The sequence below is a fragment of the Calypte anna genome, chromosome 6 (genome assembly GCF_003957555.1).
Source record: "Calypte anna isolate BGI_N300 chromosome 6, bCalAnn1_v1.p, whole genome shotgun sequence".
NCBI classification, from domain to species: Eukaryota; Metazoa; Chordata; class Aves; order Apodiformes; family Trochilidae; genus Calypte; species Calypte anna.
Window position 1 is genome coordinate 1,337,081 of NC_044252.1, and position 27,881 is coordinate 1,364,961.

General features: G+C 47.4%; 2 protein-coding genes across 2 annotated transcripts; both read left to right on the forward strand.

The window, feature by feature from the left end:
- The first annotated feature begins 1,471 nt into the window (after nt 1-1,471).
- On the forward strand, nt 1,472-4,795 carry CHCHD1 (coiled-coil-helix-coiled-coil-helix domain containing 1). The gene is made up of 3 exons (XM_008504000.2): nt 1,472-1,648; nt 2,581-2,699; nt 4,019-4,795. Exons 1-3 carry the CDS (start codon nt 1,507-1,509, stop codon nt 4,130-4,132), a joined length of 375 nt encoding a protein of 124 aa, XP_008502222.1. The 5' UTR covers nt 1,472-1,506; the 3' UTR covers nt 4,133-4,795.
- Nucleotides 4,796-10,430: 5,635 nt separating this feature from the next.
- LOC103537690 (neurotrypsin-like) lies at nt 10,431-23,495 on the forward strand. The gene is made up of 15 exons (XM_030453152.1): nt 10,431-10,439; nt 10,553-10,742; nt 12,011-12,247; nt 13,628-13,751; nt 14,475-14,650; nt 15,116-15,263; nt 16,051-16,229; nt 16,584-16,725; nt 17,718-17,920; nt 18,798-18,939; nt 19,198-19,403; nt 19,954-20,032; nt 20,353-20,475; nt 20,960-21,240; nt 22,891-23,495. The coding sequence occupies exons 1-15, from the start codon at nt 10,431-10,433 to the stop codon at nt 23,199-23,201; spliced, it is 2,550 nt and encodes an 849-aa protein (XP_030309012.1). The 3' UTR covers nt 23,202-23,495.
- Nucleotides 23,496-27,881: the final 4,386 nt, after the last annotated feature.

Genomic DNA, 27,881 nt, shown 5'->3' on the forward strand with positions numbered 1-27,881 from the left:
AGTTCAGCTTCTCTTAAATCCTTGTATTTGCATCTTACATTTGCATCTTATATTGTTCTTGTGCAAGCCTATTAGTAGCTGCAGCAGGCAAATGCAGCAGAGAAAAGGGCATCACTAGAGGTAACTAGAAGAGGCACACCCAAGAGTAGCTGAACCTCACATGAACTGGAATATTAAGAAGAACTTCATCTCCCTGTCTTGAATTTTCAGTATCTCTAGTGTTTATTGCAGGATGGAAGTGCTCTAGCCCACCTGGAAAGTGTCAGCTTGTTTTCTCTCTTCTCCACTGGTAGCCAAGCTAGAAATGGCAGCTCCTTTCCTGCCCCACCAGAAAAAAATCAAAGTGGAGAAACATCCCTCTTACCACAGTGTTTCAGAACTTCCACACAGATTGTTTGAATTCAGACCTAAAGAGATGGAAATCTGCTTTTAAAGAGGACCAAAAGAATTATTTTGTTTACTTGAAAATTTATTTTTGTATTCTTTAAACTGGGCTCATAAGACAATACTACTTTAACACAAAAATAACTATAGAATCAGACACAGCGGAATATATATTAAATCTGCAGATGTAGTAAATTCTAAGTAATGATACTGAGAATATTTTGATACAGGGTCGTGGTTTGGTGGTTAAATGGAGGTAGCAATATTTCCAGTGTCTTGTTAACTTTAGTGACTGGGCAAAGGCAAATGGAGTGCTGTTGGGTTTGGGTTTTTATGTCTCCGCCTAGGAAGTCTGAGTATATTCTTTTCATGCAAACCAATGGGTTTATGGAGGAAATTCCTGTGAAAGAAAACTGATTCTTCTTGTATCCTCCAGAGCTCAAGGGAAACTCCTGGTGGCTGAGGGGGCTCAGTGAGTACTTTACATCCCCAGCCCAGTCTCTTCACTCCTCAGCTGTTTCCATCCCCTGTGTCCCTCATGCTGTGCAGAAACCTGTTGGCACCTCAGCCCCTGGAACCTTCTTTTGTGTCCTTTCCACCTTTTCCTGCTGAGGAGCCCAAGGGCTGACCCAGGGAGACTTCTGGGGACTCAAACCCTGCGCTGAGAAGGAAGGTTCTGGGAAGAAGAGGTTCTCCAGAACCGAGCGGGAGGTTGTGAGGAGAAGACAACCCTTGCTGAAGTCCCAATCTCGGTGGGTTTTTTTGGAAGAAGGGCTAGGAACAAGGCAGATTCGGCTATGGCGAAGGCAGCGGTGCTGGTTAGAGAAAACTTTCCATACCACTGCAGAAGAATTCCTTCAGATCCGTAAGAAACGAGCTACGATTTCTTCTGCTCTTCAGAAGTCGTCGCTACCGTTCGGGTCGGAGTCTTTCCCCCGCGGTTCCTTACAGCACCGAAACTAAGAAACTCTTCAAGTTTTCACCTCCTTTTCCTGGAGGGCAGGCAATGGGAGGATCACTCGGCTGGGATCGCCTCCCCGGGCCGGGCCGGATCGGATCGGGCCGGGCCGGGCGGGGCCGCGCAGGCGCTGGCCCGGGAGGGCGGGCGGTAGCGCAGACAAAATGGCGGCCCCCGTCTACCCGCCATGGGTCACCCGATGGCTCTCCGGGCAGTGGCGGCAGAGGAAGCGCCCGCCCGCCATCCGCCCGACCCGGCCCCTGGTGCTGGCTGACAAGGTGGCGAACCGCAGGGAGCAGGCGGGAGGTGAGGTGCCTCCTCCTCGGGGAGAGACACGGGGGGTATCCGGGGTGGGCTGCCCGCCGGGGCGGGAGGACCGCGGTGCTCCTCTGAGGGGAAAGGGTTTGGTTCGTGAGGTGGAATGAGCCGTCTGTAGGTGAGGGGATTCTCCTCCAGCGACCCGAAATTGAGCCTAAATTCTGTGTGTGTGTGGAGTGCTCTGTGGGATGTGGGTGTAGGTTCTGCTTTGGGGGTTCAGTGAGGTGCTGGCTACTGCTCTGGCCGAGCAGCATCTCCTGTACCCACACCAGAGAGGAGGCTCTGGGTGTTCTGTTCTTCCCGCCTTGCTTCTCCCCCTTCTTAACCTGCTTTCTGCAGATCTGTGTGGAAGATGTTGGTGGGAAGCCCCAACAGCCCCTTAGCACCTGACATTTTGGGTTGTGTGTGTTCTTGTAGTGTGTCCAGAGAAGAGCACCCAGACTGGTGAAGGATTTGGAGAACAAAACCAGTGAGGGGAGGCTGAGGGAACTGGGGTTGGGTAGTTTGGAAAAGAAAAAACTTTATTACTCTCGACAACTCCCTGAGAAGAGGTGGTAGGGAGGAAAGTTTTGGCTGCTTCTCCCAAGTAAATAACCGTAGGGCTAGAGGAGATGGCCAGAGGTTGTACCAGGGGAGGTTTAGATGAGAGGAGATGGCCAGAGGTTGTACCAGGGGAGGTTTAGATGAGAGGAGATGGCCAGAGGTTGTACCAGGGGAGGTTTAGATGAGATACTATCAAGAACCTCTTTGCTGAAAGAGTGGTGAGGTGGTGGAACAAGCTGCCCATGGAGGTGGTGGAGTTGCCATCCCTGGAAGTGTAAAAGTACTCTGTAGGTGTGGCACTTCAGGGCATGCTCTGGTGGGTTTTTCTGGGCTCAGTGAGGTCTTTTCCAACTCTTGAAGTTGTGTGATTCTTCCAGAGGCATCGTGCATCACAGAGATGTCAGTGATGATGGCCTGCTGGAAGCAGAATGACTTCAACGACGCGGCGTGTGCCGAAGAGATCCGACTGTTCTATGACTGCGTGGCAAAGGCAGAAGTAATTAATTCCTCTCTTGTGTTCTTAAATGCTATTCTTAGGGAAGGATGAAGCCCCAAATCAATCATTTTTTAATGGGTCAGCAGTGATGACATTCCTGAATTGGTGGTGGGACCCATTTGAGCAGTAGGAGAGGTGCAGGATGATGCAGATGAAACATGCAGAAGTTAAATTTAGATTAAATTAGAATTACAGAACTGTAGAAAGGGACTGGACATTTCGTGTGTCATAACCAAGGATGAAAATAATATTCACTTCCATTCCTACCTGTGCTGTCAGATTCTTGAAGTAGAGCTCATTAGCTGTCAGTTGACCCTAAACTATGCCATTGCTTTTGATTTCTTCCAGTTTTTCTAAAGTTTTAGCACTAGTGAAGCAATGATATTTACTGCTCTTCACATCCATGGTAGTTTAGGGTGAGGGAGAGTGCAGTTTGGAGCTGTTAAGTTGCCCAGTGATTTGTATGATGGGAAATGTGGATTATATTGTAGCTGGGGGCACATACAGTGTGGGTAAGTTTTCCCAACTGCTCTGATTCATAAAAATAAGAAATAACTCCCTCAGGTACTGATCCAGTATGTGTACTGTCTATACAGTGGGGGAAGTGGTAAGTTAGGATCCCAAGTTCCAATCTAATGAATCTGTAAATAGTTCTGTGCTTGCAGGGGTGAGGGTGGAGACAAGATGGTAGAGAAATAACCAGGGGTTTCAGTTATCCTTGTAACAAACAGAATTTGCAGGATACATGAGGTAGTTGCAACTATTCTTGATTCTCTGAAAATCAGGAGTTATTTTAGTCTGTTTCTGGCTTAGAAGGCTTGACATTTTCTTGAAAAATGCATGTTGTTTGGAAACAACAGGTTTCCAGCTATATGGTAAGTTTCAAATTGTGTCAGGTTCAAAAGCAGATTAAAGGTGAGTGTCCATTTTTTCCCCCCCAGTAATTGTAGCACCTTTTAGTAGTGACTTACTGATGCTGTTTGGCAGTATATAGGAAAAGTTATCCACAGTTCATATGGTAGATTACAAAGGAAACTAATAATAGAAAGGAAAAAGAAAAAAGTCCATATTGTTCCTATAACTTTATGATATTGTTAACTAAAAGTCTAATCTTCAGAAGTTGTTGGTCACTCATTACTTAAATTTTGTTTCATTAGCTTCACCATGTAAAGGTCATCAGCCTTTGTGAGTATTGAGCCAAGTTCCTTAAAGAGTCAGCATTATTCTGAAGGGAAGATCCCAGTGCAGTTAGTAGTAGCCTTTGAGTGTCAGATAAATTAAACAGAGGTGATATTTTGAGGTTTCTTTCTCTCTTCCAGAAGGAGCGCAGGGAGCAGGCTGCAGAGGAGACACTGTCACCTGGGGGAAACCTGCCTTCAAGCAAAGTGAACAAACTCCTGAGGAGGTTTCCTCAGATCACACGTTATGTGTAATGTGCTTTCCTAAAGGGACTGCAGACAAGCAATTAAAGTTGGAGTCTTTGGCAAAAAAAGTGGACTTGAGTCAGCATTTGGCATCAGGTGGTATCTGTCAGCACTGCTGTATGGATTCTGACTGCACCTTTATTTCCAGAGTGAAAAACACTCATCTTGACTTGTTCCTGAGGTTCTGGGGTCTTGCAGTCCTGGGATTTCTCCAGTTTTGTTTGACTAGCCACAGTGTGGAGTGGAGGCTTCGCTGTGAAGATCTCTCTAGGAATGTAACTGCCTTTTGTGACAGACAGGGGGTGACTTTTCCTCATGAATAAGCTTCCTGCCAAACTTCTGGGCTGCTGTCAAAAAGTGCTCAGGCCCAGACATTGAGCAAACTTCAAAATTATACTCAGCTCATGGTTTGTACTCCTAGGTTGAGTACACACAATTGGGTTCCTCTTGAAGTGTTTTTAATTCCTGCTGCTGCACAAGAGGGCTGTAGAATGAGGAAGAAATCTCCAGCAAAATATTTTGTTAATAGACAATATGTTGGTAAAGGTCAAATACAATTTTTAAATGTAGGAGCTTGTGATTGGGGCCCTCTGGTTTGCAGGTGGGACAAGTCTGGTGCCATGTTGGGTTGATGATGTTGTGTGCACTGCAATAAAATACTGCAGGACTGTTGTTTGGCTTGGGCAGCTCATAATCTACAACTAAATGTTCCATTGTTTTGGTAAAAAATGAAAGGGGGAAAGTTCAAATATGGAGTGATACTGAAATCAAGTGATTATTAGTTGTGACTGGTTATTTTTTCACTAGAGTACTACAAAACTGAAGGCAGGACCTTGTTTCTTCAGGACCAGTACCTAATGGGTAAGAAAAATGTATTGCATCAGGAAACTAAGAATGTGGCCACTGATACCACTAATTTTGGGGATGTAAAAGGAAAGCAAAGAATAAGAGAGGAGTCAGGCACACACAGGCTGAGTGGTTACCAACACCTGGCTGTAGGGTTTGCATGGATCTGGAGCTGCCTTCTCTGGAGCCCCAGCCCAGTACCTGTTCATCACATAAATATTGTTCAAGGGTCCCCTTACTGAAGCAGTTTTTGTTTGGCTGTTACAGTGACTCATTAGGGGCTTATCCCACAGGGTAGCTTGTTCTGTTGTTGCAGTTATGGCAAAATTGGGTCTTACAGGGGAGTTGGTAAGAACATGATGTCCACATCTAAGTGTGGCAAAACTCCAAAGTGTTTGATATTTTGCATTTTCTGTCACAAAAGATGTTCTATGAGAAGAGCCACTTGCTGAGTCTCTGTTTCTGAAGGGCACAGGTTGGGAGTGAGGAACTGGTGAATTCTGAAGTCACAACTGCTGATGATGGTTTTTCTTTATTTGTATTCAGTGTAGTTTTTCACCCCTTAATGGCAGCTGTGCTAAATGTACCATATTGTAGTGTCTGAGCAGCTATCTCTACAAGAGGCTGTAACAGAAATCAGTACTTTTTGCTTGCACTTCTACTGTAAAAACTTTTGCACAGCTTTTGCTACTCTGGACAACTATTTTTGAATTTTACTGCTTTACACTGAGTGTCCCAAGCTCAGTTGTTGGGGCTTTTCTTCTGGCCTTTTACATGTCCACTGTAAGTTTAAGATTACTGTACTGAGGTACTGCAGTCCTTTAAAGAATGCATTAATTTGGAGGAAGAAGGAAGGAGAAGGACTGCTTTTCAGGTGCACCCAGGTTTTACAGTGATTCTTTTTGCACCTCTTTTGGCACAGGATCCCACACTGTAGCTTAAAAAAAAATAAATAAATCTCCAGTTACTGATTGTCCTTGGCAATTTGAGCTGCTGCCATTTCCCCATATCTCAGCTAAGCTTCTGTTGGGTGTTTAAAGGTGTTCTGTGACACACTTAGAGTGGAGGTCATGCCCTTAATACTTCATGTGTGTAACTGCAGGGAATGAGGCTGCCTTCTGAGAGTCAGGGTTTGTACCACCCCGTGATGCTGTTGCTGGGGAATAAATGCAACCTGGGTTCTGGTGCTGGGTAAGAACAGTGCTGCAGAGACCTGAGGCTGACTGCGTGGTGGGGAAAGAATTAAACAAAAGCTGAGTAGGTGTTCTGCTCTGCTAAGTCGGATTTACAGGGTTTAAACAAATCTGCTGGAATTCCTTGATCTTACCCCTGTTCCTTAGGGCTTGAGTGTTGCACCAGCTCTGGGTACCATTGCTATTAACTACCTCTATTTTTAGGCTTTCCCTGAAGATCTCTCGTGGAGGAAGCATTGCCATTTCAGCTGTTTTTTTATGGACAGTTCAGGAGAAACAGGTTGAATTCCAGAGAGCCAAGAGTATGATGAAAGATGGTACTTCTTGTTCAGAACAATCAATACCAGAACAATCTGGAAAAGTCGAGACAGGAGGACTCAGAACTGAGCTTCTATCTGGGTGAGGAGGTGATTTCTGTTAAATAGTGAAATCAGGTTATTTCCAGCTACTTCCAAATTGCCCACACAAGAAAGTTCAAGATCTGTTTTCCCTGTTTAAATATGTTACTGTCTAAACTGACAGATTGGTACAATTTCCTTCTTGGTCTTCCACTTTGGAGAGGGCCAGGTAGTAAAGAGAAGGTTTTGAGAATCTGAAATCTTCCTTCTCAAGAAAATAGCACTACAGGTGCCAGAAGACCAGGGGGAGTCTTGGCAAGAAGGAAACAGTTCCAAAAGAGAGCCCACACAGAGGAAACAACTGCAAAACCCACTATGTCTTTGCAGTTTGTCTGTCCTCCAGAAACTGAGTTCTAGACTTGGACTTAGGGTTGCTTTTGGTGCACTGCTCTGTGCTTCATTTAAAATCACTCTATCTAGGAAAGCCTTGTCTTGAGAGGGAAGCAGCTTACAGGCTACAGGGAGAGAAATCCAGGGCAGGCTTTTGGTGGAGGTTTTAGACCCTATTAGTATGTGTCAGAGGTTGAATGCAGCTGTTTCTTTCCAGGTCAAATTAACTGTGTCCAGAATGCACTCTGGTACAAACCCACTCCAGAAAGGGCTTCCTACTGCCACTCAGCAGCTCCTCTAAAAGATCCATCGTGTGCTGGAATTTCCTTCCATTTGATGAGAGACTTGAGGATGAGGCAACACAAAACTGTCACGTGAAGTGAGTAATGGGCAGTAAGTGAGGAAAAAAAAAAAAAAAAGGCTTTTGTCAAGCCAATGGATTTTTATCATCCTGTTCCTTGTTTTTATGCTGAAGGTGTCTTTGGAAATGCTGCTTGGCAGACTTGGCCAGAAGTCAGCTCATTGCTTAAGGTGACCTTCATGTGTCATGCTGCATACAGAACACCAGGAGTTAATCCCTCAAAAATCAGAATCTAAATCTAAGAAATGCCATTTGGGCTGAGTTTGAGGAGCAGCACATTAAAAAAAAAAAAAATAAAAAAAAATCCAAGACTGAACAGCTACAAATTGACCATTTAAATTCTTAGATTTGAAAATTTTTAAAATTTTTATTGTATCCTCTAGCCCAAATTTATACAAAGGAGGAGTTAGCTGAAAACACTAAAACAAGACCCATCATAACCTTGTTCATAGCAATTCAGTAATGATCAACCCTCTGGAGAGCATCCTAGTCAAGTGAGTTGGGTCACTTGAGAGCCCAGGGCTAAGGAGACACTTGCTGGAAAAGCCCTCTGGAAGCAGTAGCCATGAAAGCAAGATGCAGGGCTGAAAACTGGGAATGCACCCTGGAGAGGGCTGTGCCCCCTGTGGGTTTTCCACGGGGAGCTGTGGAAGCTGCTTCACGTCGTGTTTTCTGGGTTCAAATCTGAGCAGAGTTTGACCTCGGGAAACCTCAGGTTAATCGAGGTGGGAAGCGGGGGGGTGGGGAATAAAGTCCAGATTCCTTCCAACCAAGCCTAATCTCCGGCAAGCGTGCACGCACGTTTCCTTCTCCAGGGTTGGTGCGGGAAAGTTTTGCGGGGGGGGGTGCAGCCCCAGCTCCCCCCGCAGCCGGAGCGGGAGCCGGGCAGGGGCGGAGAGGCGGAGGCTGAGAGCCGGAGCGGAGCATCCCCGGGCACCCAGAGAGGGAGGGGAGAACGGGCTGAGGGCTGCGCCCCACCCGCCTGCCTCCTCCTGTCTCCTCGAGAATTTCTGGGGAATGTTCTCCTGCCTCTCTCCAAGCGAGGAATCGAGGAGAAGAGATGAGGAGAGGAAGGAGAAAGTGAAATTCTAAGATGCTGCTGGGAAGTTTGACCCTTTCCCTTCCCTCCTCCCCTTCCCTCCCCTCCCTTTCCCTGCATAGCCATGGAAGAGGCGTCGCGCTGCCTCCGGCGGGCAGCACCTAGTGTCCTGCTCCCGGGAAAAGCTGGCTGCACAGCCTGGGGAGCAGGCAGCAGCTGAACGAGGATGTGAAGCTCTGAAGAAGCTTCTGCCCGCTTTTGCCGGGAAGGATGGAGATCCCCAGAGCACTCGGGGTCCTGGTGGAGCTCGCGAGTCTGTTATCCTGTCTCAGGTGTGTGGAGGTAAGAAATGGTTATTCTTCTGTCTGTTGGTGAGAAGTCACATGGCTCTTCCAGTATCTCTGCTGTCAGTGGATCTGTTTCTTACTTGACTGTGTTTCCCAAAGGGCTGGGGGCTTGGGGAGGGATTTATTTCCTTGTGCATATGAAATTCAGAAAAGGAAACAAAGCAGGGAAGTGGGATGCAGAAGGGCTTGCAGATGTCTCAGCTCAGGTTTCCGATGTTTCTCCAGCACTGCAGTGACCCTGGCAGGAGAAATCCTTTGTTTCTGTTCTTTGCTGAGTGACTGATTGCCCCTCTTGCTGTTGTGGACAGATGATTGATAGCCCCGGGGGCCTGGGGCAGTGACTGCAGCACGGGGTGGATGCACTAAAATTTGGTGGTGGTGATGGTCAGTGCTTGTGGGGGGTTTTGGAAGCTGCTGTGAGAACTGGCCGCAACTAATGCTTCATTAGAAGTACATTACTTGGACAGCAATTCTTTCATTTATGGTCCATTTCCAAGAAAAGCAGGTTCAGGCTTTCATATATAGCCTGCTTGTAGTCCAGCCCATCCCTCTGTTGCCTTCAGGCATTCCTGTGTGTGCAGGTGCACACTAAGAGCTGGGAGTCAGGGGACCTGGATTACAGCTCAGGCACCTGTTTGGTGCAGCCACAGAAGCCTCAGCTCACTTTCCTCTCTTTGCAAAGAGCTTTGAGAGTCTCAGATCAAGGACTTTATCTGAGTCCTTCAGCATTGTTGGTTCACAGAGCATTATGTGGGCTTGCAACAGCCTCATGTGTGCAGAGAGATGGATTTTGTTTATGAGTGAAAAGTGTTTTTCAGCTAAATGCTGCTTTATTTTACCTGTGTGTGCCCTTGTGCATGCAGACCTGAGGTCTGATCTGCTGGTTCTGCACATTCTGATTTCTGGAGGGGGTGCTGGAGCTTGGCCATGGTTTTCAGCACCTGCTGGACTGTATTCATAAGCATGATTTGGAAATGACATCTACCACAAGTGGGTGTCATTCTTGTCAGGTATCTGTGGGACCTCTCTCTGCTTATTCCAGAGATGGACTTGGTTTAATTCCAAATTTTACTTTTCCCCTTTTCCAGGGAGAGATGAAGCTGGGGGGTACAAAATTACTGCATTTGGAAGTAAAGCCAGAACCCTGTCCAATAGACAGTATTCTTTGTACAGACACCTCCAACTTCTTCTTAATTTAAAAGTATCAGAAATGTTTAAAAGCATTTAGAAATTAGTTGATCTGCCAGGAGCCTGCAGAAGCATATACAGTTTCTTCTTTCCACTGTGGGTCTGTGCAGATCTTGCAGCTGCCTGAGTTGATGGAGTGATGTTGAGTGGAGATCCCTGTCTCTCAGCCAGCAGCCAAGTTATAGCCATCAAAACACTGCCTGTGAGAGGAAACACAGTTTTGGGGCTGGATAGGATGCTGGAGTTCCAAGGACTTTGCTTCATATTATTTTGTTTTAGCTCTTTAACCCCATTTTATATAATAATAACATAGATATTATCATATTCTCATGTACTAAAACCAGAATCCTTGAAAATCCTATTTGGATTTTCTTCTTTAGTTGTTCCCTGTTTTGTACCCAGATGTTTAATAGTATTTTAACAGGGATCCCTGGGGTATCATCCATCCATGTAGACACATCTCTTGTTGGGATGTTGCTGCTGTGGTCATGGGTGGCTTGCCCTGTGAGCAGAGAGAGAATGAGTGGTTATTCATGCTTTCTCTAGCTGGTAACAATTACTTTCTTTTAGCTTTTCTTTCCATAGGCATCTGACTCAGGCTTCCAATGGTATTGGTAAAGAACAAGCAGAGCCCTGTAGAGGCAGAGCTTAGATCAAGGGTAAAGCTTTGCTGGCCAGTAATTATTCATTTTGTTGTGAGTGGGCAAAGCTGTGATTGGGTTTGAAGAGGAGCAGTGGGAGAGCAGGGCAGAGGCTGGTTACTGGGGTGTGTTTGCCTAAAGCAGCAAAAGGCCAGGCTGCTTTTAGGACATGCCTGTGTTTATTTCATCGGATAATAATCTCTCTGCTTTTGCTCTGTTTCTTTTCCCAGGCTTTCCTGGGATCCCAGCCCAAACAAAACCATTTGCAGAGTGCAGGTAAGAACAAGAAGTTATTAATTCAGTCATCGGGCAGATTCTTTCCAGCAGTGGTGATCTGAGACTGTAGGTACAAGGAACCACTGCTACCTGGCACTCTTTCTTTCTTTCCATCCATCACTTTTCTCCTGTCTCTGTGGCTGTTTATTTCCTTCCCCAAGATGGCCAAACCACTTCTTTTCTGTGTGTCTAACACTCTTGTAGTTCCTTACTCCCCCCTCCATGTTAACTTTCATCTCTTTCTCTGTCCCTTTTTGCACACTCCCCTTTCCTCCACTCTAATAACTACTGAATTCTCAGACACCCTCTCTGAGGGTTCCAGCTGATGCAAAGCACACATGGTGCTTTCCAGAGACCTCCCTCTAGCTGATCCTCCTTCCTCTACCTTGCCATTAGCCTCCCTTACCCCCTCTGGGACTGCCAGTGGCCAGAAGAGTGCCATGAGACAGAGTTTCTTTGTACCCCTGCTGGTTGCCCTGCCTGTCTCTGTGGCAGGAGGGTTTTCTGGGAGTACTGTCTGCTTTGTGTTTATCCAGTGAATAAGGCAGAGAACTGTTACCTCTTTCCAAGTCTGCTCTGAGTCTCATCACACCCACATGATACACCCTACGAAGCCCACCCTCACAGAGAACCCTAACTGTTGGGGTTTCTTTGCATGAGGTACTGGCCTGGCACATTGGCACACTTCTCCCCAAAACAGGTTCCTTTTCTCTTCCTCTGCATTGGCCAAGTTGAGATAAGGCAGGAGGTGTGGGGTGATGTGGGAAGGGAACATACAGACAGGGAAACACAATCTCATTGCCCACCTTCCTGCTTTGTAGAATGAAATTATAGCCAGTTTTAAATTCTGCTCAGTTTCTATCAATTTGGACAGAGAATTAATCTTCTAAAGAGCCTGGGGTCAGGTGTAACAGTGCCTTATTCAGGTGCCAAAGCTGATGGGGAAGGAAGGAGAGGAGTGTGTGCCAGGCTCAAGTGCTTCCTGAGCATCTATTGAAGTAAATGGAAATGGGAACCAGATCCAATTGTCCATGTTTCCACCCAGAGTTAACACATTTCAGAGGTCTGTCTGGACAGCTGATGACTTCCAGATCGATTTGGTGCACATTATACACATCCTTTGAGCAGCAGCTGCTTTGCAGAGTGACAGAATGGAAACCAAGCCAGTGTGCAGGAGGTGTTCCAGGAGATGAGTTGCTACCTCCCACCTTGCCTGAGCCTCTGGTGCTTCCAGTGATGCTAACTAACATCTCCCTTCCTCTTCCCAGCCTCCAGCCCGTGTGGTGTTGGACCCCTGGGCTATTACAACGGCTCCCTGGCTGTCACAGAGGCCGGGGCAGAGTGCCTCAGCTGGGCAGAGTTCCCTGATTATGTCCAGCAGTACCCGGAGCGTGGCCTGGGGGACCACAACCACTGCAGGAACCCGGACGGGGGCTCCACTCCCTGGTGCTTCTACCGGCTGGCCTCAGGAGGCATCGGCTGGGCCAACTGCGACTGTAACCAAGGTAAGGGCAGCACCTCCGGAGCTGCCTGCACCCGGCCTGCGCTGCCTCCGGGGGGAGCTCGGGGCAGAAAGGCTGCAAAAGCAGAAGGTAGAAGGAAAAATCCCGGTGCAACAACTGAGCTGAGTGGTCGAAATAATTAGAACTAGAAGCAAGGGTGGTGTGGGAGAATCAGAACCACAGGATCATGGAGTGGTTTGGGTTGGAAGGGACCTTTAAAGGTCCAAGCCCTGCAAAGAGCAGAGGAGAATGTCTGTATGTAGTAGAGGGTGGATTTAAGCTGCTGTAGTCATAATAACCTTGCATAGAAGGTTTTCTTCTCGTACAAAGAGACTTCTTTGTTATTTTTTTTTAGCGTTCACTTATGCCACTCTGAAAACAGTTTAAGTTATGTGGAAAACAACCCACTCCTGCTCCCTAAGTGTCTGTATCAGAGCTCTCCTCATGTAAGTGTAGCAGCTCAAATATCACAAGGAAAAATCTGTAGCTAGATTTGTAAATCTTCTGTGGCAAGGTAGGTCATAGGCTTGCTTTCAAATTCCTCATGGTGCTGACACAAGGACTGCTGCTTACATTGAAGCCTGCAAGGGAGCTGAGCTCTCTCAATGCACTGACTCCAGTGCAACATTCTTGAAAATGTTTTGTTTGTCCTCTTGTTTCCTACCTGCCCTTGCTTTTCCCACCTTTTGCAGAACAGGTGAAGTTCCACTTTAATAAATGAAATGACAGAGCCTTCTCCCTTGCCAGTGGAAGTGCTTTCAAAGGTGCCTTCCTTAGAGTGAAGGATACAAAATTGTGCTGTGTGCCTGCACTGAGGTGCTGCAGACAGAAGGTTTATCCTTCTCCCAGTACATAAATGAGTGAGGAGATGTGGTTTCTAACCAGTGGTAGATATTTGTGGTAGGAATTGGTGTGGCATCTGCATTGGCACTTGCTCTTCTTAGAGTAATAAAAGAGGATTCACCTGCTCTTACTGACCATGGAGCTGTAGCTGCAGTGATGCTCACAGGTGAGGTGCTTGATGGAAAATAAATCAGTGGGGAGTCAGGAGGAATTAGAGAGCCTGCCATTTCACCCTTTTCAACGGGTGATGTAAAATCATCCTCATTTCATAGAAGGGGAATCTAGGAGCTGTGGCAGAAGCCAAGTTTCCTACCACTATTACCATGGCTTTGGAATGAACATCCTCCCAAACAGCCACTGCTGGAGCTGGGAAGGTGGCACATCCTGCACTCCTTCATACAAGTCACTTCAGTGACAACACCAGCAAAGCAAAGATGAGAAAAGCCAAGGGCAGTTCAAGTCCAAGTCTTGCTGATCTGAAACCTCCCTCAGAAAACAGCAATGGTTTTGGTTTGATTTTTTTTTTTTTCCTTTTGGAAGGTGCTGTGCGGTTGGCTGAAGATAATAGTGTGGAGCTGTACTTCAGTGGGCTCTGGGGCACCATCTGTGCTGACCACTGGACTGACTGGGATGCCAGTGTTGTCTGCAGGCAGCTGGGTCTCAGGTGAGAACCTGGGGCTGGTTCTGAGAGCTGCATGGTCCTGTGGCCTCTGTCAGTACAACCTCTGTGGTTACAGCCTCTCTGGCATCGTGTGTGGGCTGGGGCAGAGGGGTTTGTTTTGTGGGCTCATTTCCCACTTAACAGCATCCTTTTCTAAGGACTGTCTTCTTTCTGTGGCTATGCCCAACCCCAACCAGCATTTTCAAGGATTTTTTTAAAGCTGTAGTTTCTGCATGGTGCTCTGGGCTGTAATGAGAGAGGTGTGAGATGTTATCCCCTTTTTAGTATTACCAGCTGGAGTTACTGTAGTAATCTAATAGGAATTTTGAAAGCCTGAACCCTCTCTAGAAGGTTTTTGGACCTTCGAAACTCCAAATATCAAGGGGATAAGGACCACAGAGAGGGAAGAAGGGGATTTGGGGGTGATTTGGATGTTTGAATCTGTTGATGGGTTTGTTCACCACTCTCAGTGCCATTTCTGGCCAGATCAAACCCTCTGCAGGAAGCAGAAAGACACAAAATGGGTTAAATGGTGGGAAGTGCTTTATGCTTGCTTCTGCTTTCCCTTTAGGCTGTAAGAAGCTCCCCTTTTCTGCACTCCCATCAGCTGGGTTCATGGGGATGTGCAATGCCACAGCTGGGCTGGAGAGTCACAGGAACTGAGGGGAAGTGGTCAGTCAAGCAGTAGCACAGCATCTCAGTGCTCTGCTGCTTTCTCTGTTTCAGTGAGATTGGCACAGCTGGGAAGAAGAGCCACCCAGGGCTGTGGCCTGTCCCCCTGCACCTGCAGTCAGCAAACTGCCATGGGGATGAGCCAGCCCTGCTGCAGTGTGGCTACCAGGAGGCTGTGGCAGGAGCCTGTAACCAGGGCAGTGCTGTGGTAACCTGTGTCCCTCCAGAAGGTAAATCTCCAGGGAATATTTCTCCCCTGTTTCCAGCATCAGTGTCCCTGGGAAGATGTAAAGTCTAAGGCTGTGGAGAGGAAATTATTAGAGCATGTTCTTCTTTCACCTGCTGTTCAGGTGATTGTCTTCTTTCCAGTGGAAAATGATCCATCCTTTCCCAATCCAAAAATATTGAGATGCTTCTTTCATCACTGAAAGGTTGCTCTTGCTTAAGACTAATCCCCTTTTCTTAGGAATCCAGATGTTTGTCTCCAGGCAGCAAAGTCTTTGTCACTGCAGCAGCCAGTTAGTGAGCTATCCCTGGGCCAGCAGCAGCCTGCACCTGTGGGCTTCAGTCAGGGATGTTTTGGGGGGGGTTTAGAGGGGAGGATGTGGTGGTGATACAGTGGGACAAGTGGATCCCAAGAACTTGTGGCTGTGTTTTGTCTCTGTTGGGCTCTCTTTCCCTTTCTTGAAGCACAGGTGTGGGTGCCCCACTGCGTTTGGTTGGGGGAAAGGAGAGCTTTGAAGGACGAGTGGAGGTTTACCACGATGGCAAGTGGGGTACCATCTGTGATGACCAGTGGGATGACCTGGATGCTGAGGTTGTTTGTAGGCAGCTGGGACTCAGGTAATTTCCTTGCTGTATGTCATGGGGTGAATAAAGAAGAGGAATAAAGAATGAATAAAGAATGCATCCCTTCTCTATCATACCTAGCCTAGATAAACCCTGGGAAAGATAATTCTGGAGCACTCACCCCCTAAAGGGGTTTTGCTCTTCATTCCTATCAGTTTTATGGGTTTGTGCTGTGGAAAAAAAAAAAAAGATGGATCCCTATATAAGGCTTGCTTGTCTTTATCCCTGTTCACTATTTTTGCACACATCCCAGTGCAAACATTCTTGGCCTCAGAGATAACTTATCATGGTGATTTCCATGTGTGAACTGCAGTTGTTTACTTGGTTAAGTTTAAACACTCCAGTTTAAACCTTCAGTTTCACTGACTGCCCTTATTTTCTTCAGTTAGCAACAGAGCACAACCCCTTCTCCTGTCTGCTCTCCAGCTCTTAACATGGGAGCTGTTGTAAACTGAGCCCTCGTGAAAAATCCCATCCTTACACAAGTGCTGATTCAAGTCTGAGATGCCTCAAACTTTGGCAGGTTTTTTGCCTGTCACTGAGGCTGGAACAGCTCTGTCCTCAGGATTCCCCAGGTGTCTGGTTCATGTTGTGAGCATGTTTTTGCTCTGTGTTGGAAGCTGGTCTTAAAAAAAGTTGCCATTAAGGTGTTTTGGTTAACAGTGGGCAGCACCACTGTGTGAGACATTGTCAGAGCATCAGCCCTGGAGAGAACCTGTGCAAGGCAGACTCTGAGGCACAAGATTTCCTCACTGAGTTCATCTCTCTGTGCCATCCACAGTGGGAACCCAAGAGCCTTGTCATGGGCTCACTATGGACAAGGATCTGGCCCAATCCTGCTGGATGAAGTGGAATGCTCAGGCAATGAACTCTCCCTTGACCAGTGCAAGAAGAGTGACTGGGGACAGCAGAACTGTGACCACATTGAAGATGCTGGAGTCTCCTGTGACCCTTTCACAGGTACAGACCACTCTTCCTCTGGTCTCACAGGTAGTTCCCCTGCTTCAGGATCCTGCAGGACTTCTACCTGAGGTTCCCCCAGGAGCTGCCAGGTGTGAAGGCAGAGAGCAGGCAGCAGGTGGGAATGAAGCAGAGCCAGGCTTGGTGGCATTCCCATGGCTTTCCACAAGCTGAGGTGAATCCTCCCCTGACAGATGTTGGAGAGAAATGAATGTTCTTTGAATACCCACAGAAATCTGCATCTTGAGTTTCTTCCACTCCAGGGCTGCACAGAGACTTCAGGAGTGGGGCAGAGGCTGCTGCTTTTCCTTCTCTGCTGAGTGCTGATCTTTTCTTCTCCCTCTCCCCTTGCAGAGGGCACGGTCAGGCTGGCTGGTGGGCACAGCCCCAGGGAAGGCAGGGTGGAAGTGTACTACAATGGAGACTGGGGCACGGTGTGTGATGATGGCTGGACAGACCTCAGTGCCCAGGTGGTCTGCAGGCAGCTGGGCTTCAGGTAGGGCTGAGACTGCTCATCCTCTCTCTGCTTTCTGATTTCAGAGGTTAGGTTCCATCCTCCTTCACTGGGCTGCCTTTGGTAGGAGAGTTACTATACACATCCTCTCCCAGGGTGGAAAAAAACACAACTTGTTTATCTCTGGCCTCAGCCTGTTTTGAAAGCACATAACAGGCTTGGTGCTGTCATCATGAATCCCTCAAAGTCAGGAAGTTCTCTCAGATTCTCCTTAAATTTGCAACTCAGCATTGCCCCCACCTCTCCCCCCTCAGCTAAACACTGTCACCCATCTACTGTCAGATAAACCCATCTCCTCCTTCAGTACCTGAATGCAGACTATCAGAGCAAAAAAGAGTAGTATTAGGGATTTTCTTAACGCTTTTATTTCAGTCCATTGCTGAACTGCTGTTTCTCCAGTTATAATATTAGGGAAGAGGTAAAATCAGGATATTCTAATCCTGAAGCTGGTAAAGATTCTTGTGGAGTTTTTTTCACATGGTTAGGGTATCCTTGTAAAATTCCAGCTTTAGAGACTAAAAAAAGACTAAACTAAATTGTTCCTTTTGCATTCAGCTGCATACTGTGTTTGTAATGTTGTGTAGTGCCCAAAAGTTTGCAGTTTTCTGCCTTTCAATTCAAGGCAGCCACTTCCCATGAAAGAAAAGACTTATTTATAGGTGGTGGGGGGTTTTTATGGCTCCTCTGCTACTCTCTCCCCAGACTGAGGTACTTGGTGTCACATCTATAAAGCAGCCTCTGTGGCATGTCTTGTTCCCTGTGCTACTCTGCACCTTTGAGCAGACACAAGGAAAGGGCCTCCCCAAAAGCTGAAGCTGGTGAGATGTGCCAGCTTGGTGGCTGCCATCCTGCCTGGCACTGGGTGGTTTAAGGCCACCCCTACCTGAGCTCTGCAGGGGAGTTTCCCTTTGGGTCTGAGCTGTGGGATCAGTGATTATTTCATGAGTCTGAAAAACTTTGTTTCCTTCCTCTAGTGGTCCTGCTACCCTGGCTTCTGAAGGGGACTATGCTGCTGGCCAAGGCTTTATCTTGCTGGATGATGTGGCTTGTGTGGGGACAGAGCTGTCCCTCCTGGACTGTCCCCACAGCAACTGGGGGCAGCATGACTGCTCCCACCTGGAGGACGTGGGAGTCCGCTGCTCCCCCGAGAGCAACACAGCCATGGGTGGCAGCCTGGGTAAGTGACCTCCCTAAGTGTCCAGGGAGGTGACACTGCCTGGGCTGTTCCTCTGGAAGCCCTGGCAGATGTGGGAGTTTTCCTGAGGGGACTGCTTCTTGAGAAGGGCTTCTAGGAACACGACCTGGCTAGACCTGTAGAGAAGCTGGGAGTGGAGAGAATTGTGTGGGCAGGCTCTGAACAAACCTGGGGGGCTGCTGCAGAGTGCTGCTGCTCAGTGATGAGCTGCCTGACCCCTATGTCTGTGGGGCCTTGGGACCCCTTTAACAACACCCCTCAGGAAACTGATGCAGTTACAGTAGTGTCACACCTTGCCAAGACAAGAGGACTGCAGGTGCAAGGGGCTGTTGGGTGGGAAGTTGCACTCTCTTGTGTGGGTGGCACACTTTTAATTAAAATTGTGAATGTATCTTGAGTTAGCATCATTTCCTGATGCTCTCCACTTCCCTGCTACAGGAGAATTTCCAATTTGTCAGAGATTTTTGATTGAAATAGACAGGATCCAACTTTTTTTCCTGGATGTAGAATTCTTCTGCATAGAATACTGTAGCAATTTTTTAATTTAATGGATTTATTTCCAAGGCATGTTCAAGCTTGTCCACTCTTGGCTCAGGAGTTAATAACTTTCCTTCTGTTCTTGTTCTTTTTACTCAGCTTTCACCATATGATCCACTAATTATTTACAGCATGTATTAAATAAATTAGTATGTATGTAATCTTCTGACTCAGGATGCAGGTGAAATGAGGGACACAGTCTTCATATAGAAACACTTTTTTTTTTTTTTTTAAAGCTTGTTCATCTTTTCCTCTGTTGTGGGCACCTCAGAAGGCTCCCTGGTGTTTGTTCCTGCAGTGACCTGTGTGTTTTCTCCTGCAGGACCTCCTGTGAGGTTGGTGGATGGAGAAAGCACCAAGGAGGGACGGGTCGAGGTCTTCCTGAACGGGCAGTGGGGCAGCATCTGTGATGAGGGCTGGACAGACAGAGATGCTGCAGTAGTTTGCAGGCAGCTGGGATTCAGGTGAGAGATGTGGTACATGCCAGCTTACAGACAGAAACAGAATGACTTCTGCCAGGGCCTACTGCTGGTAGCTTTGTTTCTTAGTTTTGGCATAGCTGCCCATGCTTGTAAGGTCCTGTTCTCACAGTGCCTTCAGCAAGTACTTTGCTACTGCTCGTGGAGTGACACACAAATATGATTTCTCTGAAAATGTGCTGGTGCATCAACTTCACCTGCCTCCTGCTCACTGCAGATTGGGCTCCCTGTCTCTAATTACAGTGGTACAGCAAAAGCCAGGGCAATGGCTTATTTTGGTGAAGGCCACGGGCCCATCCATCTGGACAACATAGAATGCAGTGGCACAGAGTCCACCCTGGGACAGTGTGTCAGGCCTGACACCAGGATTCACAGCTGCTGGCACAGTGAGGATGCTGGTGTGATCTGTGACTATGTGGAAGAGAAGGTCCAAGACATCAGAAAAACAGGTGACATGCAAAAGTGTTCTGCCATGCAAACATCATGGGGCTCCAGATGCAGCATTTCTGTGTGCTTTTATGTTTTCCCCTATAGTTTTTCCTCTTCTTTGGCTGAAACTTTACCCACAGAATAACCACCTCCTGTCCTCCACCTCCTACTTTTTCCTTGGTTTAATTGTTTAGGAGCACAGAGTGCTCCAGACTGAGGAGCTCCACCCATGCCTTTGAGCTTGCAGGACTTCCCCACAGCCAGGTCACTGTACCCCTCCTTAGGACTGCAACCACCATCATCCTTTGGGTTTTAAAGCACTCTAAAAATAGCTAGAAATAGGGAAAATAGCTGCAGGGGTTCCATCCCTGGCATTAGGCTACAGGTCCTGGAGGTTATCACCTCCACCAGCACTGAGGGAACCCATGGGCTCAGATCTTCTAGGACTTGCAGTTTCACAAGACAATCAACAACTCTGAAGGGTAACAGCCTTGGGGGAGGCAAATAAATGGTGCTGGGCTGTGGGACAGCTGAGGGTTCCCACCTCACCACTCTCCCTTTGCTGTGCAGCTTCAGAGTCCGGGGTCTGTGGGCTGCGCCTGCTTCACCGTCGCAAGAAGAGGATCATAGGTGGAAATAAGTCCCTCAGGTACTTACCCTCTAACTGCTGGGGCAGCCAGAGCTGGGAGGTGCTCAGTAATACTTCCTTCCTTTTCTAATAATGATTTGGGAACTTATCAGAACCACTGTGCCTGTCTAGGGGGGCAGTGCAGGCCAGCTGAGCCTACATGGGACACAGTGGATGGGACAAGCTCTTCTTTTCTGTGTGTGTGACACCTCTGACCCCTCTGTTCTTCAGAGGGGGGTGGCCGTGGGCAGTGCAGGCCAGCTGAGCCTCCATGGGATAGAGTGGACAGGACAAGTTCTTCTTTTCTGTGTGTGTGACACCTCTGACCCTCTCTTCCTCAGAGGGGGGTGGCCATGGCAGGCCTCGCTGCGGCTGAAGGGTTTTCACCAAGACACTCGTCTGCTGTGTGGGGCAACACTCATCAACAGCTGCTGGGTGGTGACTGCAGCCCACTGCTTCAAAAGGTGAGTTGGTGAGGGATACTCAGCTGCAAACACAATCACCTCATCCAAGGCTGTCCTCCCAGCCCAGTGGAACCACATAAACCGAGTCTCCAAACAGGGTTTTACAGGTTATGATGTGTGTGATATTGAAGGACTGAAGGGGATGACTCAGTATAGCTTTGCTTTATTCTTCACTGCTTACATGCTGCCCTCTTGAAGGCTTCAAGGGAAGCAGCATTTTGCCATTTCTCCGTGCTTTAAGGAACTATACACAGAAGGTCACATTCCTGTTGCAGCTGACATGGCCTTTTTTTTGGTGCATATGATAGTCACTGATCCTGAAAACCTGGCACTGTCACATCTGCTGGAGAGGTCGCACAGTCCTGTAGCTGGCAGTGTTTCACCAGTTTGTCAGGAGGTGGCTCAGACTCATAGCAGCCCCACTTTCCTGAATCTGACTCTTTGTGAGTGGGAGTATCAGGATCTTGTGTCTTTTCCTCTGCAGGTTTGGTGTGGACGTGCGGCACTACGTGCTGCGGGTGGGCGATTACCACACGGGAGTGAAGGATGAGTTTGAGAGGGAGCTGCCCGTAGAGAGGATCATCCTCCACAGGAACTACTGGGCTGGCAGCAATGACAATGACATCGCCCTGGTCCGGATGAGGGGCAGAGAGGGGCACTGCCTCTCCTTCAATCCTCACGTTCTCCCTGTCTGCCTGCCTGACAGGAGAGAGAAGTCTGACATCAACAGGCAAGCCTGCATCATCTCTGGCTGGGGTGACACAGGTAAGGGATGGGGCCTTGAGGAGCAAAACCAGTGGGGGAGTCTGGATTCAGGAGCCTACGTGGTTCCTCAGTTAACTTAAATCTGCACAACTCAAGGTTGAGGTCTTACTGCTCTCACAGTACCAGTGTTTGTTGTCAAGCAGCAGAGAGCTGAAGTGATTTTTGTGCCATGGTGTTTTCTTCTGACTTTGAGGCTTCTCAAGCCTGTCCATGGTGGAAGTTTTGGTTGCCACATCATCCTTTGGAAGCTGAGGGAGAGAGGAAGGCTGCCACCTTTCTTCCCCCTTCTACATGCATATTTTCCAACAGCAGACCCCTTGGGCAGCAGCCTGTGCAGAGCTATGTACAGAGCCTGTGTTCAGGGTGGTCCCCATGTTTCCATGACCTCCTGCCTTCTTCATGATACCACAGTGGTGAAGCAGAGGCTTAGAGCTGGAAGGAATCTCTCTCAGATTTACCTTGCTCAGTCTCCCTGCCTCTTGCCACAGGGACAGTTGGAGTCTGAAGCTGATTTCTGCACTAGGTACAAGACAGCCTCTACCTGTCCTCTTGCAGGGCATGACTATGGCGCTTTCTAGGTAAGATAGAGCAGGGAATATTCTAGAAAGTATGAATTATTAAATACATAACTCTCTCCAGGTAATGTTTCAAAATGCTGGGCTTGGTGGAGTCTTGACACACATACATTAGCAAGGTCTGGAGGCAGCTTTGAACTCTAAACCAAGCTTTATACCCCAGTCCAGTCCCCCCCCATGTGGGGCTGAGAGATGCAGTGTTGGCTTTGGGGTTAGGAGGCCTTTCTGGGGCTGCTGTGACTGGACTGAAGCCATATGTTCAGAAAGACCAAAAGGCACAGAGCCCCAGGACCTTTGCTGCTGCTTTTGGACTTGCCCATCCTCCCCAGCTGGTTCCCTGGCTGGCACCCCAAGCCATTTGTTTCACTACAAACATCCATTTTCTTTTTGGAGGTGGCTGTACCAGGTGCATGTGTCATTTTGGGGAGGAACAGGGAGGACTCTAGCCATGTAACTCCTTCAGCTGTACTGGGGTTTAATGGCTGGTGGCACCAAACCTGGCTTCCCCCAGGAGAGGTGCAGCTTCCTACTGCCTTGTGAACTTACTCTAAACCTTGGGCACAGAACACTGATAGAGCACAGGAACCTTACATTCTGAGCAAGTCTGGAGTAATAAAGAGATGTCAGCAAAGAGAGACAAGTCTGGCCAGAAAAGAAGTGAGATCCCTTGGAATATTTGGATGCCCTTGAAACATCTACTGCAACTTCTCTGGAATATGACAAATATTGCTGCATTTACTCACTCGATAAAACACAGAGGAGGAAGCAGAGGCTCAGGCAGGTGAAATGAATTGAAGGAGAGAAATTGTTGGCAGAAACAGGAGTAAGGCTCATCCTTTGATCTCACCTCTTTTTCTAACCTCTTCCCCATTTCTTTGATCTCACAGCTCTTTTTTTGTGGGCTGGCTTGGCAGTTGTGTTTTCTGGTGGCTCAGAGATGCTGAGCTTGGCCTCTTCCTGTGCCGCGGTCTTGACGTTAAATGTCCAAAGGTCTGGTTTTGTGTGGAGCACCTTTGCTCCAGGTCACTGGTGTTGGCTGTCCCTGAACTGGTCTGGCTGGTCTGTTCTGTTCCAGGGAAGTCCTACTCCAGAACCCTGCTGCAGGGGGTGGTGCCTCTTCTCCCACGGGAAGACTGCGAGGTGCGGTACGGGCAGAAGTTCACCAGCCGCATGATCTGTGCTGGGAACCTCTCTGAAGACAAACGTGTGGACAGCTGCCAGGGGGACAGTGGAGGGCCACTCATGTGCCAGAGGTCAGAAGGACGTTGGATCATTCTGGGGATCACTTCCTGGGGTTATGGCTGTGGGAGGAAGGATTCCCCTGGTGTCTACACAAAGGTCAGCAAGTACGTTCCCTGGATCAAGAAAGTGACCAAGATAAAATGAAAGCACCTCAGCTCCAGAAACTCCAACGTGGGGTCCTTCTGTGCTGCAGCAGTTCCTGGCCTGATGGAGATGTATTTTGTCCTTGGACACTGGCAAAAGACTTTAATGTAGAAATGGGAGAAAAACTGATTCTTTTTAAGTCTTTGGTTTCACTTTAGTCCATAATCTCTGAGCAGGGAAAGCAGCTGCAGGCTGATACCAATGATCAGTCTACATTGCTCTGACTCTGAGTCTTGTAATGCAATCACACCTGGTCTGGCACACAGAAATAGTAGAAGTGGAGAGAAATGGAGAAACCTGTAAAACTGTTCCTGTTTTTTGTGTGTTTGCACACCTGAAAAAACACTGCAAAGAGGGGTGAGATGCTTGGAAGATGGCACCAGGCTCTGGCAGAGTGGAAATCTTCACCTATTTTTTCATAACAGGTCTCTTCCAGGAATCAGAAGATGTTACCAGGCCAGCAGCTGAAAGATTTCCTTCCCTGTTCTGTCTCTAGGGGGAACCTTCTCTCTTCTGCTTCCAAATGATCCCTTTAAAGTGTATGTCCCTTCCAAGATCTGCTTGTCCCTTCTCTTCTAATCCTGTATCACACATTTCCAGCTGCCACGTGCTATGGTTTTATTGCTGCATTCCCAATATAGTAGTTCTTTTGTGTTTGGGGTTTTCTTCTTTTTTTTTTTTTTTCTCTAAAACAGCATTTTCTAGAATCAGTTGTTGGTATGAGAGTAACTTCATTTTTAAAGAGACAATAGCTTTCTTGCCCTTGTGATTAGTAAAAAGAACTCTAAAATATGACCTCAAAAGGCTGAAAATAGACACGTTACTCTTCTTTAAATCCAAATGTAATGTTATTCTCAAACATTCAGGTGCTGAGTCACCATTTAACAGCCCTGTGAGGACTTCATCTTGGTACCTTTTCCACCATAGTTATTAGCTGCCCTTTTATTTGTGATGTTAACCTTTAATATCTGTGTCCACAGTTCTCCCATGGAACGTGAAAATACTCCCAGGGTGTAGATACAGAGCAAACACAGGGAGTGAGTAATTTGCTTGAGCAGTGAGTGTGCTGCAAGGCAGCTTCCCACTTCCCTGAGATGTGTCCTCTTCTTGCAGCCTCTGGGTAATTCTTCCTCTCTTCTTTGCACAATTTCTCTCTTCATTCCTCTCCATGGGAGTAAAGTGGCTCAGCCCCTGAAAACCTGCAGTGTCAGAATCCCTGTAAACTCCCCTTGGAGACAGCTCTGGTCTCCTGGTGCCTCTTCCCAAGGGGCTGGATATCTGTGCTGATATCCCAGCTCAAAGCACCAGGCTGCTCCTTGGGCAGTGCTCTGCCTGGCTCTCTTGTCCTACAGCTGCTCCCAGAGAGTCCCTAAGGCACAAACTGCAGCCTTCTCCTTATCTCCCAGAAGTTAAAATGACAACAGGAGTGGGGCAGTTATGTTACAGACCTCTGGTCTTGGGGAGGGTTCAGTATCAAGTTCCATGCTCTCAGCAACAGGACCCATCTGGGAAACACTGGGGGATTTGGCTTTTACCTGCAGCCTCCCCCAAGCCAACGTGCTACAGCAGCTCAAATCTGCCTTGGGTGCTGTCACATCTCCAGTTTAACCTGGCTGGATCTTTGAGCTTGGACTCATAACCCCAACAGGCACAGAAACAACCAAAGGATTGAAACTCTGCAGTTATTTCACTTATGCCCACAGAACTGGTTGCTGTTCAGGGGTTAGACTAAATGACCATGTAACATGAGTGAGACACAGGCCCAGCATTGTCTTCTGAATTTCCCATGCTGTAGGTCAAAATAATTCTTTCTCCTGGACTTGTCACCATGACAGCTGTGACAATCCGTGTAAGTAACACCCCATCAGCCCTGCATGACCCAGAGGAGGGAAGGAAGTATCTGATCTACTTCACCTCATTCCACACTTCACTGCTCCTATGGACAGGCCTGCCAATACTCTCCTCACTTGTCCTAACCTGCTCCAGAGCTTTCTTTTTACTGTTTGAACTGGGACTGTGACCCAAACCAAACTCATGTGCTTACTGGGTTGGATGAGCAGCACTCAGCTGCCTGGGATTTGATTTTGTAGCTAATGTTGGCCAGCAGGAGGTGTTCCCAAGGCCAGTAAAGGTGAATTTGTTTAGAACAAGTCCTAACAGCCTTTCCTTTTGGAGAGATTTGTTCTTGGCCCATTTAAGTACTTGCATTACTACTAATATCATTAAAAATGGAAGTGCAGGTGTGTGCTCCTCTAGGTGTTGTACAAACACTATGCACTGGTTTTTTGTGATTCTTTCTTTTCTGAAGCATGAGCATCTCTATGCCTGGCTTTTAAAAGCTATTTAATGTAACCAGCCTTCATCTTCCATATAAATGTTTAATCCCTTATCTAATCCAGCTAAGCTCTCAGCCTCAATATTTTCTGGCGATGAGAACCAATACAGTTTTATTCCCCATAGCATGTAATTTCTTTTTATGGCTCCTGAATTAATTGCCTTTTGTTTTCACTGAATCCCATCTGTCCTCGTGTTCTCAGCAATGTGGCAAAACAATGTGACATTCTCTGTTGCAATTGTCCCTTTTCTAACATGGGGGCTCCTGTGTCTCCCCTCAGCCCAAACTCTCTAGGTATCTGATAACATGCTGGCTGGCTCTCCCTGTCTTCTCATTCTGCTGGATCTTTAAACTTCCAGAACCAGAACTGGATGCAGTTTGCCAGGGGAGGCTGTGCCATCTGCTGATTATTTTCAGTATTCTTCCTCAGGCAGCAGCCCCTCTTGGCTCAGTGGTGGCTGGAGGCTGGGCAGCAGCTCTGGGCAGGGAGCACCTGAATAGCTGCACAGACCTCTGCTTTGGCTGGCACACTGTAGGGCTGGTACAGACAGTCCTGCTTCACACCATCCACAGCCTGCTGGATAAGAGGAATGCTCATACACCATTTCCAGGAGCTGGGAGTGCCTGCACTGGTGCCCTTCTGAGCCTTGTCTTGACACCACTCCAAGCTTTGGCCAGCTGAAGCTGGATGAAAGATTTATCCCTTTCCTGTAGCTGAACATGGTTCTGATGATTTCCATGAATTATGTTGTGTGCTGTAATTAGTCAGGCAGCTGTTTATTAATCTGAACAGGATGTCAATTACCCTTGTGATGCTTATGCCCTTGTAGCAGAGGATAACAGATCAGGTCCTCAAGGATAGTAGTGGAGACACTGGTGAGGAACCAGGAACGTGGATATTTGCTGTCTTGGGGATAAAAGAGGTGGTGGGCCTACATCTTGTCTGTCTTCCTTTCTGAACCAAATACCCTCAAGTCTCTTCATCCTAACAAAGGAGCCAGGGTGATCCATCAACCATTTGAAGACACATTTTTATGTTCAGACTCAGCAATGGGATGAAGGCTTTGGAGAGAGAAACTGCACCGTGGTATTTAACTCCATCTTGATACTCACTGGGAGTTTCTTGCAGATAGAAGGAAGAGCTCAGCCCTTGTAGGTAACCAGCCTGGGACCCAGACTGATCCACATCTTGTGGGCTGTATTTTTACATGCTCATACTTCATTCCCTGTGTAAAGGAGAAACACTTGCTCCTGTAGTAACCCACTCAGCCCTATCAAAATCCCTTTCTACAAACCAGATGCTGAATATCTCTGAAACCAATCAAGTGCCAAAGCTTGTCATGTCCCCTGGATCAACACCACTGGCTCACAAGGTATGCTAATAAATTAATTGCACTGTGACTGTGTGGGTCTCTGTCTTATTTTTAATGAAGGAACCTGTTCCAAGGGCAGGTTTTAGAATATTTTTTTTTTCAGCATTGAATTCAGCTGAATATATTTCTGAATGAATGTTATTTTTGGTGCAGCTTTAATGTGCTAAAGCATGTTACAAAGTCAGCATTTTGTTAGCTGCTTTTACACTGAAATGCAACAGCTCTTCAATGCCACTTTTTGTGGCCATTTGGAACAGGTATCTACAGATCAACTTGTTAGCATTTAAACTTAATTTGTTGGAATTGTTCATCTTCCTATATTACCTTTGAACAAAGTTGTTCTATATTGTAGTCTCAGTCTGGGATTCCTGTGTCACCACTCTATCAATTAAAGCCAACCCTGGCAAAGTGGAAGCAGGAGGAGGGACGTGGCACACGCTGCATGAACTCCTACCCCCTACCACTGGAATCAGCCTGGCTGTCTACAAAGGGCACTTTTGAAAAACAGGTCAGCTCCTTGCAAAGTCAAAACTGTAGCTGAGGTTACAAGTGTTGTGCTTTGTATTACAGCACTCCACTGCTGCCTTCAGGTGGGGAAATGCTTGGGAGGAGTGTGTGGCATGAGCTGAGTCACTTCAGATGAGAGCTGGCTTTGGATTTTGATGGTGAAATATGAACTGGGAGCAAACTGGGCTTTACTTCACAAAATTTTCTCACCTACCATGTTCACTGAGAGAGAGGAAGGCTGACATTCTCAACATTGACAAAAAAAAATCTTATTTGGTCACAATTTCCTCTTTCCACTAGAGGAAGACAATCTACTCATGACCCTGGGGTGCTGGGTCACTTCTAAACTGGCACATCTAGAGGGGGTACCAAGCATTGGTAGGAGGTTTCTGTGAGGTTGTGTTTCTGTGCAACAGTGAAAAGAGGAAGTAGAGCCAGTAAAATAGATCATTAAGAGCGTGGATG

What these genes read in the sequence shown, in the direction of transcription:
- CHCHD1 (XM_008504000.2), top strand. Translation starts at nt 1,507, where the DNA reads ATGGCGGCCCCCGTCTACCCGCCATGGGTCACCCGATGGCTCTCCGGG. An exon ending in CCGCAGGGAGCAGGCGGGAG is followed by an intron (nt 1,649 to 2,580) that starts GTGAGGTGCCTC and finishes TGATTCTTCCAG; the next exon opens with AGGCATCGTGCATCACAGAG. An exon ending in ACTGCGTGGCAAAGGCAGAA is followed by an intron (nt 2,700 to 4,018) that starts GTAATTAATTCC and finishes TCTCTCTTCCAG; the next exon opens with AAGGAGCGCAGGGAGCAGGC.
- LOC103537690 (XM_030453152.1), top strand. An exon ending in AACCTGTGTCCCTCCAGAAG is followed by an intron (nt 14,651 to 15,115) that starts GTAAATCTCCAG and finishes CTTGAAGCACAG; the next exon opens with GTGTGGGTGCCCCACTGCGT. An exon ending in TGTAGGCAGCTGGGACTCAG is followed by an intron (nt 15,264 to 16,050) that starts GTAATTTCCTTG and finishes TGCCATCCACAG; the next exon opens with TGGGAACCCAAGAGCCTTGT.